The sequence below is a fragment of the Trichomycterus rosablanca genome, chromosome 10 (genome assembly GCF_030014385.1).
Source record: "Trichomycterus rosablanca isolate fTriRos1 chromosome 10, fTriRos1.hap1, whole genome shotgun sequence".
Taxonomy (NCBI): Eukaryota; Metazoa; Chordata; class Actinopteri; order Siluriformes; family Trichomycteridae; genus Trichomycterus; species Trichomycterus rosablanca.
Genome location: NC_085997.1, coordinates 36012457 through 36025315, shown reverse-complemented (window position 1 = coordinate 36025315; position 12859 = coordinate 36012457). Strand labels below are relative to the sequence as shown.

General features: G+C 42.8%; 1 protein-coding gene across 1 annotated transcript; it reads right to left on the bottom strand.

The window, feature by feature from the left end:
- Positions 1 to 719: 719 nt before the first annotated feature.
- Positions 720 to 12426, bottom strand: pgap3 (post-GPI attachment to proteins phospholipase 3). The gene is made up of 8 exons (XM_063003872.1): positions 12128 to 12426; positions 9923 to 10020; positions 8185 to 8337; positions 7324 to 7386; positions 5805 to 5866; positions 5477 to 5613; positions 3394 to 3598; positions 720 to 1186 (listed from the first exon to the last, which is right to left on the bottom strand). The coding sequence occupies exons 1-8, from the start codon at positions 12336 to 12338 to the stop codon at positions 1123 to 1125; spliced, it is 993 nt and encodes a 330-aa protein (XP_062859942.1). The 5' UTR covers positions 12339 to 12426; the 3' UTR covers positions 720 to 1122.
- Positions 12427 to 12859: the final 433 nt, after the last annotated feature.

The window sequence follows — 12859 nt, the reverse complement described above, 5'->3', positions numbered from 1 at the left end:
TTTGCATGTTCTCCCCGTGTCAGTGTGGGTTTCTTCCGGGAGCTCTGGTTTCCTCCCACGTGCAAGTGAGTTCCCAAAAAAACCCAATGTAACCAAAGTGTGTAAAACATGACGTTAAAATCCTAATAAATAAATATCATCTTAATGGTCCATGGTTGTGGAATGGGACGTCCAACAAGCTCATAAACAGGTGTCCACATACTTTTGGTTTTCATTACAGAAGGCATTCGGGGTGATAAATGTGACATTAAATGAAATAAAACAGCAACAACACCATAAAACCTAAAGAAATCGACAAGGCTGCAGTACAGATCACAGAACCTGTGGAGTGACTGTGTGTGAATTGGATTAATGCTCGCTGCTGCCACCTAGTGAGAGTAAAGTAGCAACAGCAAGTTGACTTGGATCCTCCCAGTTTTTGCATTTTCCCAATTTTGATGTACCCAGTTCCAGGGAGCACTCTGCCGACCCCCTCACTGGCGCTTCTTTACACCAGTCAGCCGCGGATCCTTCAAGACTCTCGATACACACGAAGGACTCTATTATCTAGCATTATAGGGGAGCGATGTGGATTATAATATGGATTTTGATGCATGTAATTGGCAGATGCGACCAAAGCCCTTTAGTAAGAGGCAGTCAGACTTTCATTTCAAATCTCCAGGTCCCTGTTCTCTCTTATAAACTCTAAATTTCAGAAATTACAAAACTATTTTGGCATTTTAATGTCCCTAATTGTAAATTCAGATTGCTGGACAAGTTACAGTGTTTTAAATAAAATCAAACACAAAAGTCAGAAATGTAAAGATGAATAAGTAATAAAAAGTAATAAATTGCACTCCAAGGCCCCTCTGATTGCTGAAACGATCCCTAAGATCCCTAAGAATTGTTCCCACGTCAGTAAATTTGGCGCGAACCGCATCGTAGCCGCTCTACTCAAGGCAAACAAAGCAGAAAAAAAATGGAAATAAAAACACAAAGCAATCAATCAAAAGCTCAATCAAACTTTCTGTCCATAGCCGTGTGGTAAAAAGTGTAAACAAACAAACTTTGAGATCTAATCCGTCCTGATCGGAGGGACGGTGGGAGACGGCGGGGCAGGCGGGGGTCCGAGACGGGTTCCTCCTATTCCAGTTTGACCCCGGCCTTCTCTGTGTTCAGCAGGTGGAGACTGTCGTCTATCAGGAAACTGAAAAACAGCAAACGGTCCGAATCGTTAAATTATCAGCAAGTAAAATAAGTAACATTTAGGGACTTGTGCAACTGGAAGTCTTCTCCGACAAAACCTGAGGAGCCTGGAGATCCCAGAACCAACAGTTTGAGAGCGACTCCTTAACTCAGGTACTATTTGATTTGGACTAGGGGTAAGGAACTTTGTGCCATACCAACAGATCCGGAGCTTCAGCTGATTCCTGTCAAGACCAATGGACCGAACTGCAAGGTTCATGGCAAAAGCTTGATTCTGTGAAACTAGTTTCAAGTAGATTTGTTTCATTGCAGATGTTTTGTTTCATTGTCCTGCTGGAAGATCTGACCACAGCCCAGTTAAACTCTCATGTAAGAGCCAGATTTGTATTTTGAAATCTCCTGGTACTTGATGGAGGCCCTCATGCCTATCATAGGTTTCCAAAGAGAGAAAAAAAACAGTCCCAAGAATCTGATTCTCCACCACCAGTGAGCATAACCATAACACGCTTGTTGCTTTATAGACTAGACTTTGTTCAATAACACAGAAGTAAGCATGACTTTTGCCAAGGGCACTGGCACAACTTCATACCATAATAAAGCCTGGCTTTTGGACTTGTTGCTGATAACAGTCTGGATCTTTGGTCCCAAGCACACAGCATCCATTTCTTCAAATAAAGATCTGGACTACTGAAAAATCTGACCACAGTATATGTTTCCACTGTTACCCCTTTTCTACCGACACGGAACGTTTCCGGTTCGCGAACTTGATTTTGAACCGGTTCCGCGTGTCTCCACCGAAAAAAAGAGGTTCCAGACAGCGAACTAGCGTCTAATCTGGCACCACAGGATACTTGGTTTTTCAGTGCGAACCGTGACCTAATCGGTGGGCGTGTCAAAGTGTCGAGGTTTGGGTGCTTTGCTAAACCGCTGTGCTGCTGTTTCTAATGGAGCTTAATGCTGCATTTTTATCTTTTAAAGTTCACCTGATTACATTTTGAGCCAGTTTGCCGCTGATATTTTCAAAGCGCCTTAAAAAAGATGAACTGTGAGATATGACGTGGTAAAAGTGGCCCGGACAGAACGAACACCGCTTAACGTGAAAAATAAAGTGTAACGTGGCTTGTTGTACTAAAACAACGACCGATGAATTTGGGCAGTACAGAGCACTTATAACCAGTACATAGCTCTTATAACCAGTACATAGCTCTTATAACCAGTACAGAGCACTTATAACCAGTACATAGCTCTTATAACCAGTACAGAGCACTTATAACCAGTAATAATGGTGAGAAATGTAGTGTTTCTATGTCGTACTTTTAGTACATTCAGCCACGTTACGCTTTATTTTTTACGTGAAGCTTTTTCGACTCTCCCAAGAAGTGGATTCAGAACCCCGAGCTGCATAAACACACAGATGTTTGTTCGTGTCGTGGAACTTATTTGCGCCGAGAGTAGCGGTGAGAGCGAAGCACAAAACGCTTCTCACGTCAATAAACTAAAGAAAACAACAACTGCGACAAACACGTCACGTCTTCTTATCACCAACAGCCGATCGATGCTTTTTACATAAAAACAAACATCTGTAACAACAGCACAAATCCCCACAGATGATCTACACGCTCCACCATCATGTTACTACTCTTTACTTTCGTTGTGTAACGCCCACTGTTGATGACGCTGCTTGGTTCTCAAAAACTGGTGGAAACGCGGGTTGGTTCTCTACAAAACACCAAGGTTCTAAGAAACCTGAACAGAACCGGTTTAAGAACCATGGTTCTTTTGGTGGAGAAGCACTATGTGTGAATACTGTTTTTATACCAAATCATGATCACCTGTTCACATAACCTTTTTAAAATCACATTTTTTATCTAATTCCTAGCCTAAATTGCCCCTGTCCCACATCTTTTTGGAATGTGTTTCAGGCTAGAAATGCATGAATGAATGTAAATGAACAAATGAAATTACAATATTCTGACCCAATAAAAGCATAAAATATCTTGAGGTTCCTTCTGTCGGCAATAAAATAAAAATCAAATGTAAAAATGCCTTCATTTGCAAGTTTCCATACTGTCCTTACTTTTTCTGATTTGGGGTTGTACTTGCAACCTTCCCAGCCAGGTTCGTTCCAGCTCCTTTGTGAGATCACACGCTGCAGAATCGGCTCATTTATCACTCACAGTGAAAATAAAGAGCGGGCAGATACTCTACCTGTAGAAGAGGAAGTGGACGGGCACGGTTCCCAGGTGCCAGGCCGCATGTGCGTCCAGCACCCAGAATAACGGCGGGAAGTCGAGCAGCTCGAGCAGCGCCAGGCCGTGCAGCAGCACCACCACGATGGCACACTTCCACCAGTACGGTAACGTCCTCCGGTTCTGCCAGCACCAGCCCAGCCACCACAGGAGGTTTACCAACCCTGAAGAAGAGAAGCCCACCAGCACACCGTCACTAACAGAAACTAAAGGCTCTACTGGTATGTTCACACTGGACACTGTTTCCTAACCACCACCTCAAAAACCAAAAGTTTACGGACACTTGCTGTACGTGCAATAAACAAGTGAGCATCTGAACCAATCGTAGCCTTTGCACAATCCAAATAAAATGAATCCGCATCACTAACACCTAGCAACAGAGAGATAAAAAGTCCAGTCTAGGGGTCAAGGGTATAGGTCAAGGGACTGGGATCCAGTTCTTGTGAGGATATTAACACATAATTCAAACCATAATCCTACTGGAAGATCCAACCGAATCCCAGTTTATGCTTATCAGAGGCAGTCAGATTTTCATTTGAAATCTCCTGGTACTTGATGGAGTCCAGGTTCCCAGTGAAAAAGGACGAGCCCCAAACCCGAGTTTCTCCACCATGAGGGCCTCGTAAACCTTCCATTAGTGATGATAAGTGACTGCAGCTGGCGGCTTCTCTGCACCCACTGGAACGCACATGGAACAGTTGTCTCCTGTGCCAAGGTCAACAAGAAAACTCCAAACTGTCACCATATGCAGAGAGGAACTTTGTCTGGGTGATCGGATGTAATTCAAGGGCCACCAGAAAAAAAAAAACCCACCAAACTGACCCTGGGCACAGTCAAGCAGGCTTTACTTCCCTCTGGGATTAGAGGCTGCTGTGCAAAAAAAAAGAGCTGCACAATAATAATTCTCCAACCTGCTGTGACAACTTTCAGCTGTCTGTTATTTAGCCAAAAGTATGTGGACCCCTGATTATTACATGTACGTGTTGAGTCACACTCACTGCTAACAGGTGACAGTTTGAAGGCCTGAACTTAACCAGCTTTGGGATGAACTGGAACCTTGACTGTGGGTCAAGTCTCCATGGCTGACTTCACAAGCTCATGGTCAAGCGTCCACATACTTTTGGCCAGATATTGTATATTACACATAGGGGGTCTGTCTGAAAACCTGGTGATCTCTCTACATAAACACATTTTACATCATCCTACACTCCTGTTTATTTGTAAATTCAGGCTCGTCAGGGACATTTTAACGTTTTCGGTACACGGAGGGAGACGTTAGCTGGCGTGCTAGCGGGTTGTGTTGCCTCAGCCCGTCGGTTTAAACCTTCCGAGGCTAACTATGTTAGCTTAGATAGCTAAAACTGTGGTGGCGTAATCTCTGTATAAATAGTGCGTCTAAATAATCTGATTTATGAGTTCGATGTCTTATTAGAATCCTCTCTACTGAGGTAGCTCACCAGGTTTTCAGACAGACCAGCAATAGTAACTCTAATATTTAGTGGGTTGCAGATGGCAGGTGTTCCGATACGCCCCAGAAACTTTCGGTTTGCATGATTTGTGTAAATCCTATTTATTTAAATGATCCTCCAGGCCACCCAAGGAAGACGGGGGTCCCTGCTGAGTCTGGTTCCTCTCAAGGTTTCTTCCTGTACTTTTAAGGGAGTTTTTCTTGCCACTGTCGCCCTCGGCTTGCTCAACAGGGGTTTTTGGTCTGTTGGTCCTGGATTCTGTAAAGCTGCTTTGTAAAAAGCGCTATATAAATAAAGTTGACTTGACTTGATTTTAGCTGTTTCAGCAAGTTGAGCTTGAGCCAGGTAAGAAATAAAAATCACAATCACAAAAGACCTTTACACAGTCGGTTGATCTTCAAACTGACTGTAAACCATTGGTAATTTTTTTACTGGATCAATTTGGTGGACCTGACGTTAGCTGGTACCCTGTTACAGCAGGCGCTTCCGCTATTTTGGATTGACCGTCTACCAGCGTAGCTCTTTTTATAATGAATGTAATTTGTTAACAAGATGCTGTGAAGCAGTTCTGACCTATAGTGGCGTTGGCAGCCATGTTGTATCCGTAGTCGAAGCTAATGAAGGTGAGATAGGAGACGTGGGAGGTGAAGGCCAGGATGAGAAAAACTCCCATGACGCTGGACACAGCAGGCCTTCGTAAACCCAGCGTCCTAAAACACACACACACACACACACACACACACACACACACACACACACACACACACATACACACACACACACACACACAGAGGCATAAACGGCTAAAGTTAGCTCATCACTACATGATAAACTTATAACACGTTTTAGCATTGTGATTAGCATCCGGTCCTCTTGCCTTTACCAAAACTTGAAGTGTTACCTGACGCAGCACAGGTAGATGGAGTACAGGATGACCGCTGATGCACAAAAATAATCCATTTTCTGTAACAAGAACAAAGTAACAAGGTGGTTAATCACAGTAACCAATAAATGCTCTCTAATTTAATCTTGAAATACAGCTGAGGTTTGTTTGTTTCTGTGTGTTTGCCAGTGATAGCTCAGTGCTTAAGGTACTGGACTAGTAAACAGAAGGTTGCCGGTTCAAACCCCGCCACCACCAAGTTGCCACTGTTGGGTCCTTGAGCAAGGCCCTTAACCCTCAACTGCTCATTGTGTAAGTCGCTTTGGATAAAAGCGTCTGCTAAATGCTGAAAATGTAAATGTAAATGTTTGGATTTAAACACCATGTTTAACACATGAGTGTTATTTTATGGCGTGATCGGTATTATGTTTTATGTTTGAGTCTGCTTATTGTATCTTGTTTTTATGCTTTGGGTCTATTTAATATTTTCACTTTTTTATATTTACTTTATGCATTTTCTCCCCCTTTTTTCCCTTTTTAGCACGATGTTGTATTTTGTATTAATGAAGCTGAGGTAAAAAAAAAGATGTGTTAACAAGCGTTAAAGATTTTTGACTTTAACTGGTGATATCTGCTAACCTCTAATCCAGGGGTGCCCAATATGTCGATCGCAGTGCTCGCTGTTAGTTCGCACCTCGTTCAAACAGGTCAACGTTATTATGAAATGTGGCCACTGTGCCTTTAATTTGCGGTTTGTTGCCATGGCTACACCTCAGCCCATTCATACTGATGAATTTTTCATTCATCAGTAGCCAGTTTGCGCCATTTTTGCATTTTTCCTTTTGTAACCTGCACTGTTTGTGAAGATGAGAGCGCAACCAAGCGCAAAGAAACCAAAAACGGTTCAATTCAGGAAAGTCCACTGCAGAGACGCTGTTTCATTCATAAATGTTAGAAGCTGACGGAGACATTTTTACCAACAATCTGACATTCATATGAAGTTAAGCGCCCTGACACCATTCAGCGTAAATCATCAGAATAAGGTCAGTGTGATTTTTCAGTCGCTTGTCCTGTAAAGCTGAATATTAGTATAGGAACTGAAGCGCATTTTTAAAAAAAAACTATGAAGATTTTTTTTTTAAATGATGTGGCCAACCTTTTTAAAAAAGTAGATCACGACGACCTGTCAACTGAAATAATAGATCTCAAGCCACAAGCAGGCACACCTGCTCTAATCTACGATTGTTGCTGTCAGGATTTACTCCTGCCACTTGGAGGCAATTGTGAGTTAAGGGCTACTGACTATAGTTTAATGTTAATGTTCTTGCTTCATAGACTTTGCATTAAACGTTACAGAATCCTGCACAGAGACTCAAGAGAAGGAAACTCCAAGTTCAACTCAATATGTTCTGCTGGTTGTACAACCAATCCATCAAACACAACATTGTTACCAGAACCAGAATTCTATTTTTCAACCCGTGTCCATAAAAGTACCGAAATTATCCCCCCCCCCTCCCTTTCCAGTGTGAACCAGTACCTCAGTTAGATATGTGTCTCTGGTGTGGAACACTGTGGACCAGAACCAGGCATTCAAAGACACCTGAAAGACAAAATATACATATTTTCTTTACTTCATTTAATATAATGAGTAATATATGGCCAAAAGTGTGTGGACACCAAACAATGAGCTTGTTGGACACTCTATTTCAAAACCCTGGGTGATAAAATAGAGCTCCTTCACAATCTGATCTTTTTTATTTTTTTACATGAATTGATTTCATGATGTATTCAGCAATGAGAACTACACTGTGGCCTTCTGTCTAGAGCTTTAACATCCTTTACTCTTCTAGAGAAGCAAAAGCTAAATTCTAAAGTGTGTCTGCAAAACATTGTGGCCATTTAATGAAATTCATATTTCCAAGGTTAAAAGAAGGCCTTGCTCAAATTCAACATTCCAATTCAACCCAAAGGTGTTCCCTGAGGTTGATGTCGGGGCTCTTTGCAGGCCACTGAACTTCCCTCCACACCAAACTTACCAAACCCAGCTAACACAGGAACAGGGTGTCGTCTCACAGCGTTTCCCAGGTGGGGTGGTCCGGGTCCTTTCTGTGTGAAGTTTGCATGTTCTCCCTGTGTCTGTGTGGGTTTACTCCGGGTGCTCGGGTTTCCTCCCACAGTCCAAAGACGAGCAAGTGAGGTGAATTGGAGATACAAAATTGTCCATGACTGTGTTTGACATTAAAGACATGAACGATAATTGTGACTGAAACACAACCAACAGAAGGGGTGTCCACGTACTTTTGGCCCTTGAATTTCTGCTGTATATTTTTGCACATGGCAGACACACACACACACACACACACACATTCATCAGCTCACACATACTGGAAGTTCTCACCAGAGAGAAGGCGGTGACGGTGTTGTACATGGGGCACTGACGTGGCACGGCACTGCGGTAACGCAGAAGCATCAGCAGACATGCCAGTCCGTTCAGCAGTGATGCCAGCGCAGATGCCGGCTCCTCGAAACACAGGAAGCGCACAAATGGCCACTGAACACAAAAACATGGCAGAATTACTATTGAACAAAAATGATTTATAAATATGTGTAAGAATCAAAGCCAAAAAATATCAGTCCACCACCAATGAGACTCGGGTTCAAGTCTAGAACATGCCAGGAGCCTGTTGGTCGTTCTACAGACATAATTGACCTTGTCTAACAAAGAGAAGGTTGGGTTTGGTCTACCGCTACTGTTGTTTGGTCTACCACTGCTGGCTGGCAAAAAGAAGAACCCAATAGCGTCACACTTGTCTGGGTGACGTGTGCTAACCATAACCTGAAAGACAGTAAGGCTTTCGATGTGCCAATCATCTTTTGCCACCAGAATAAAAAAAAGGACACAAGCTATTTGACCACATCACACTTTTCCAATCATATACGGTCAAGTAATGGAACCCAGTTTAGCAGAGTTGTTTTTGTGTGATCATAATAACAAAGGTCCCCTAGGGCAGGGTTTTTCGAACCCTTTGGGTGGGTCACGAGCCAAAAAAAATGGGTCACAGACAAAAATAATAATACAGAGGAACCTCAATTTAACGGACTAAAAGGGAGGAGCACTAGTGCGTAAAATGCGACTGTCCGAAACAGCGAGGTTTTTTACAGGGGGCGTGAAAATATATGAAAACACATCACTAAGGTCCACAAAAGTGCTAAACATGCACATATGATTAACAGTAAAATGAACAACATAAATAGATCTGTAAATATGTGAGGTAAAACTTATTAAAACTGGTGTTCTGTACTGCTGGGGAGAAATTTTATTTACTTTCTCCCCAGTAGTACAGAAGGTGTACTGAGGTGAAGGAGATGTATTGTTTTACTGTGATCGTACAGTGGGGACTCAGAGTTTTATTATTCTGAGTCTAAAGCACTGCTGGTGCTAGACTGTGATTTAATTTGCAAAAATGAAGCATAAAACAGAGAGAAAAAAGCGAGAACAAAGCGAGACTCCCGTCAAAATAAAGCTTCTCACTCAAGTAAACAGAGAGAGACGTGCGCCGCCTAGTGGACAATTACTGAACTACTGGTCTTGGTACACTGCTCATGGGAATATTAAATAATCAGACCGGACATTCGGTTTTCCAGATTTTGTCCGTTAAATCGAGGTTCCACTGTAATTAAATAAACGAATTTTAACACAGGCACATAAAAGCAAAAAGAACTTGTACACGAACGCCCCCTTGTGGAAGCTTTACGTTACACCTTGTAAACCACAGTGGGACCAGATCACCACCATATTTATTAATGAAGTGTATTTCATTGTATGTTTCGTTTTGATGCATTGTTCGTGTTGCTTGGGTTGCTGTAAAAATCATGGACAAAATCTTAGTGCCACTGTGTGAGGTCCTTCTTCTGAAACATTTTATCATCATCTTTGTGAATATTGATCTTCAGATGTTCTACACAGATGCTCCAGAGGGTTGATACTGACTTAGATAACCTCTCACTGAAACCCAAATATCCTCACAGTAAATATAAACACAGACTCATTCCCAAAATAAACTAGACATCTACATGTTTTTCTAACAAGGTTACACAAGGACGTTGGGCAATAATGAGACATTTTTGACACCAACCTTGCCATGGAACTGAGGCACTCGATAACCCTCGGCCTGGTAAAGCCCGACTGTCGTCCACATGCACTGATAACGACAATCATCCCGACATGTCCAACCTGCAAAGAGTTACACACTCCACAGTCATTTATATTACTCACAGTTATTCTCATTACTCATTCATCTTTAGCCAACACTGTATCCTGATCAGGGTTGTGATGCTCTCATGTCTATTTTGAGAACTCTGGACGAAAGTTGAAGATACAGATGGACGAGGATCTCTCCATCGCAAGGCATCACACACTCAGTCATTTACTTATGTGTGTGTGGTTGTGTTTGCTGGACTCGATTGTTTTTGGGGTCATATTCTACATCTATTGGGCTGTTTGGCATTTTGAAGAGCTACGTGTCCCCAGAATCAATCTGATACATGCTGTGCCTTGAAGTCTTCTCTCTCCAGTGCACTGCGCTTATCGGCCTGGTTGGTAGGTATTTCCTTCCTTAGCAATCACTGACCAATGACTCTGTTGTGTTGTGGACAGAGGGTCAGTGAAGTTGGCAATGTGGCCAGGTGGTTGGTATTTGCTCTGGAATACTTGCTTGTATCTTCCAATTATGACGCTTGAGTGTGTGCCAATTAAGTTATGTAGCTGGAACTGTTGTCTGGACCTCAAAGTGAAGATTTACAATCAGTGTGAACTGCTTGGAATAACTAGGCATCTCTGCTACGCATCGCTATGGTGGGATCAACCGGACAATCAACTACAATGTTTCCCAGCGTCTGCCATCCGGTCAGTTTGTTCATCTATTAAAGACTTACTTGTTTTCATTGTGTTTTCATGGTTCCGATTGTATCTGATACAGGTCCATACACAGAAATATGCCCCTTGGAACCACTTTTTAAAGCAACTTTAGGTGCCAAAGCATGTAAAAGCATGGAACAGTGGTCTCTTTGCCAAGGTTGTTGGAAAGCCCAAACTGTCACCTCATACTGTGAGGAAAGATATCCGGATAGTCAGGTCTAATCTAATGACCACTAATCACCGGTCTGTCGTGATTTCATGGTTCCGATTGTACTTCTTGTACCTCTAATGTGTTTATGTTGTAAAGCATCCTTGAGCATGAAAAATTTGCTATATATAGGTGATATAAGGACACTAGCAATCCACCAAGTGGCATGCTTAGTGGAGGTGGGCACCTGAAGAAAAACCCAAAGGGTAACCACGGGTAGGGTATTAACCGAGGTCCCCAGAACCTTAAAGCCTTGCAGGATCAACACTAGCTGCTTCTTTTTGGTGGATCAGTATGCCAGTACTCCAAACTGGGATCAAGTTAAATACATATGCCCATATATATAACTAATTTATATATTAGTTACGGGGGGTTTATCAAGATGGTTATATGCAATTCAAGAACCACTTGCCAGTCAAGCCAGTCAAACCAGTTTTACATCATCATGGGCTCGAAGGCTGCTGAAATCAAGGAGAACCTGCTTCAAAACCTGCACCTTAAAGCTCAAATAAGATTTGTAGCTGATAGCATGGGCGAAGTTAAACCAACAGCACAGGCTTCATCTTCTTTTGCATGCCAGCCTTGAGGCGATGTAAAGCTTGCTTGACTGTGAACAGTGTCGTCTATGTTCCAACAGCTTTAAATTCTTTCAATCCTAATCTTCGGTTGTTCCTGCTGATGTATTGGCTTTTTTATAACCATGTTTCACATAAGAAGTACACTTTTTACAGCTATGCAGTCAAATTAGCCCGGTTTATATGTTCACAGAGAAGTTAATGGACACTAGAACTTTCTACACCACAATGAATCAGTCTGTATGTATATTTCGGCTCTTTCAGGATGTATTGAGCCCAGTGTCGAGACCCTGATCAAGATCAGTAGTTACTGAAAGATGTTTGGATGAATTGATGATGTTGATGTGATGTTCAGGTGTCCAAATACTTTTGGAAATACCGACAAACGCGCATTTTTGATAGTGGAAGCTACAGCGTTGACTACATGCACGGTAACTATTAACCAATCCGAGCGCAGGAGAGGACTCCACTAGCCAATCACACTAAGGCAGGCGGGGCTTGTCGCAAAATGGATAGGGAAAAAAACAACTCCATAGCACAAAAATACAAGCGAAACAAACATCAATGCTGGAAGATCAACCCGGAAGCGGGTGTAAAATGTAACATCAGATACAATGCATGATATTTATGAAAATCTTACCAGTAAGCTTCATATAAGGAGGCTGGTCAGACTGGAAGCGACGCAGGTTGGCACCAGTACAGTTCGTGCGGGCACACAGCTTCACGCAGTCCCGGTACACTGGCTCTTTATCCCCCGGTGAGGCGAGCACAGTTACGGGCAGGAACCCAGACAGTGCCGCCAGCAGCAGTGCTGTCAGTACCGGTGCATTCACACTCACACCGCGGCCCATACTGATCGCCACACTGGAACCCCGACTCAGACGTGTCCTGTCAGGCCATCCGAGCTCAATGCATGTAAACCGGGTTAATTACCGACACATACCGGGTCAGTGTTGAGCTATATTGTGCAAGAATGCGCTGATGTTACAGATTTGCATTCAAATGTACCGAAACTCGGCGCAGTTACAAAAGCACTGAGAGATGGTTCACTCCAGTATCGGGTACAGGAACCCGGAACTACACTCTCACTCACTTTCTCTCTCTCTCACTCACTCACTCCAGTGACAAGTTATTCCAAATATTTCAGTCAGACACCCCTCATACATCTGATGGGTGTCCATACGCAGAGATATGTCCATTAGAACCACTTCAACTTCAGGTGCCAAGACATGAACAAGCATGGAACAGTGGTCTCTTTGCTTTGCCAAGGTTTGTAGGAAAGCCCAGCCCAAACTGTCACCTCATAGTGTGAGGAAATGTAAGAACCAGTAATCATCAGTCTGTCAGATGCTAGTTTCACTTTGCCATTGGC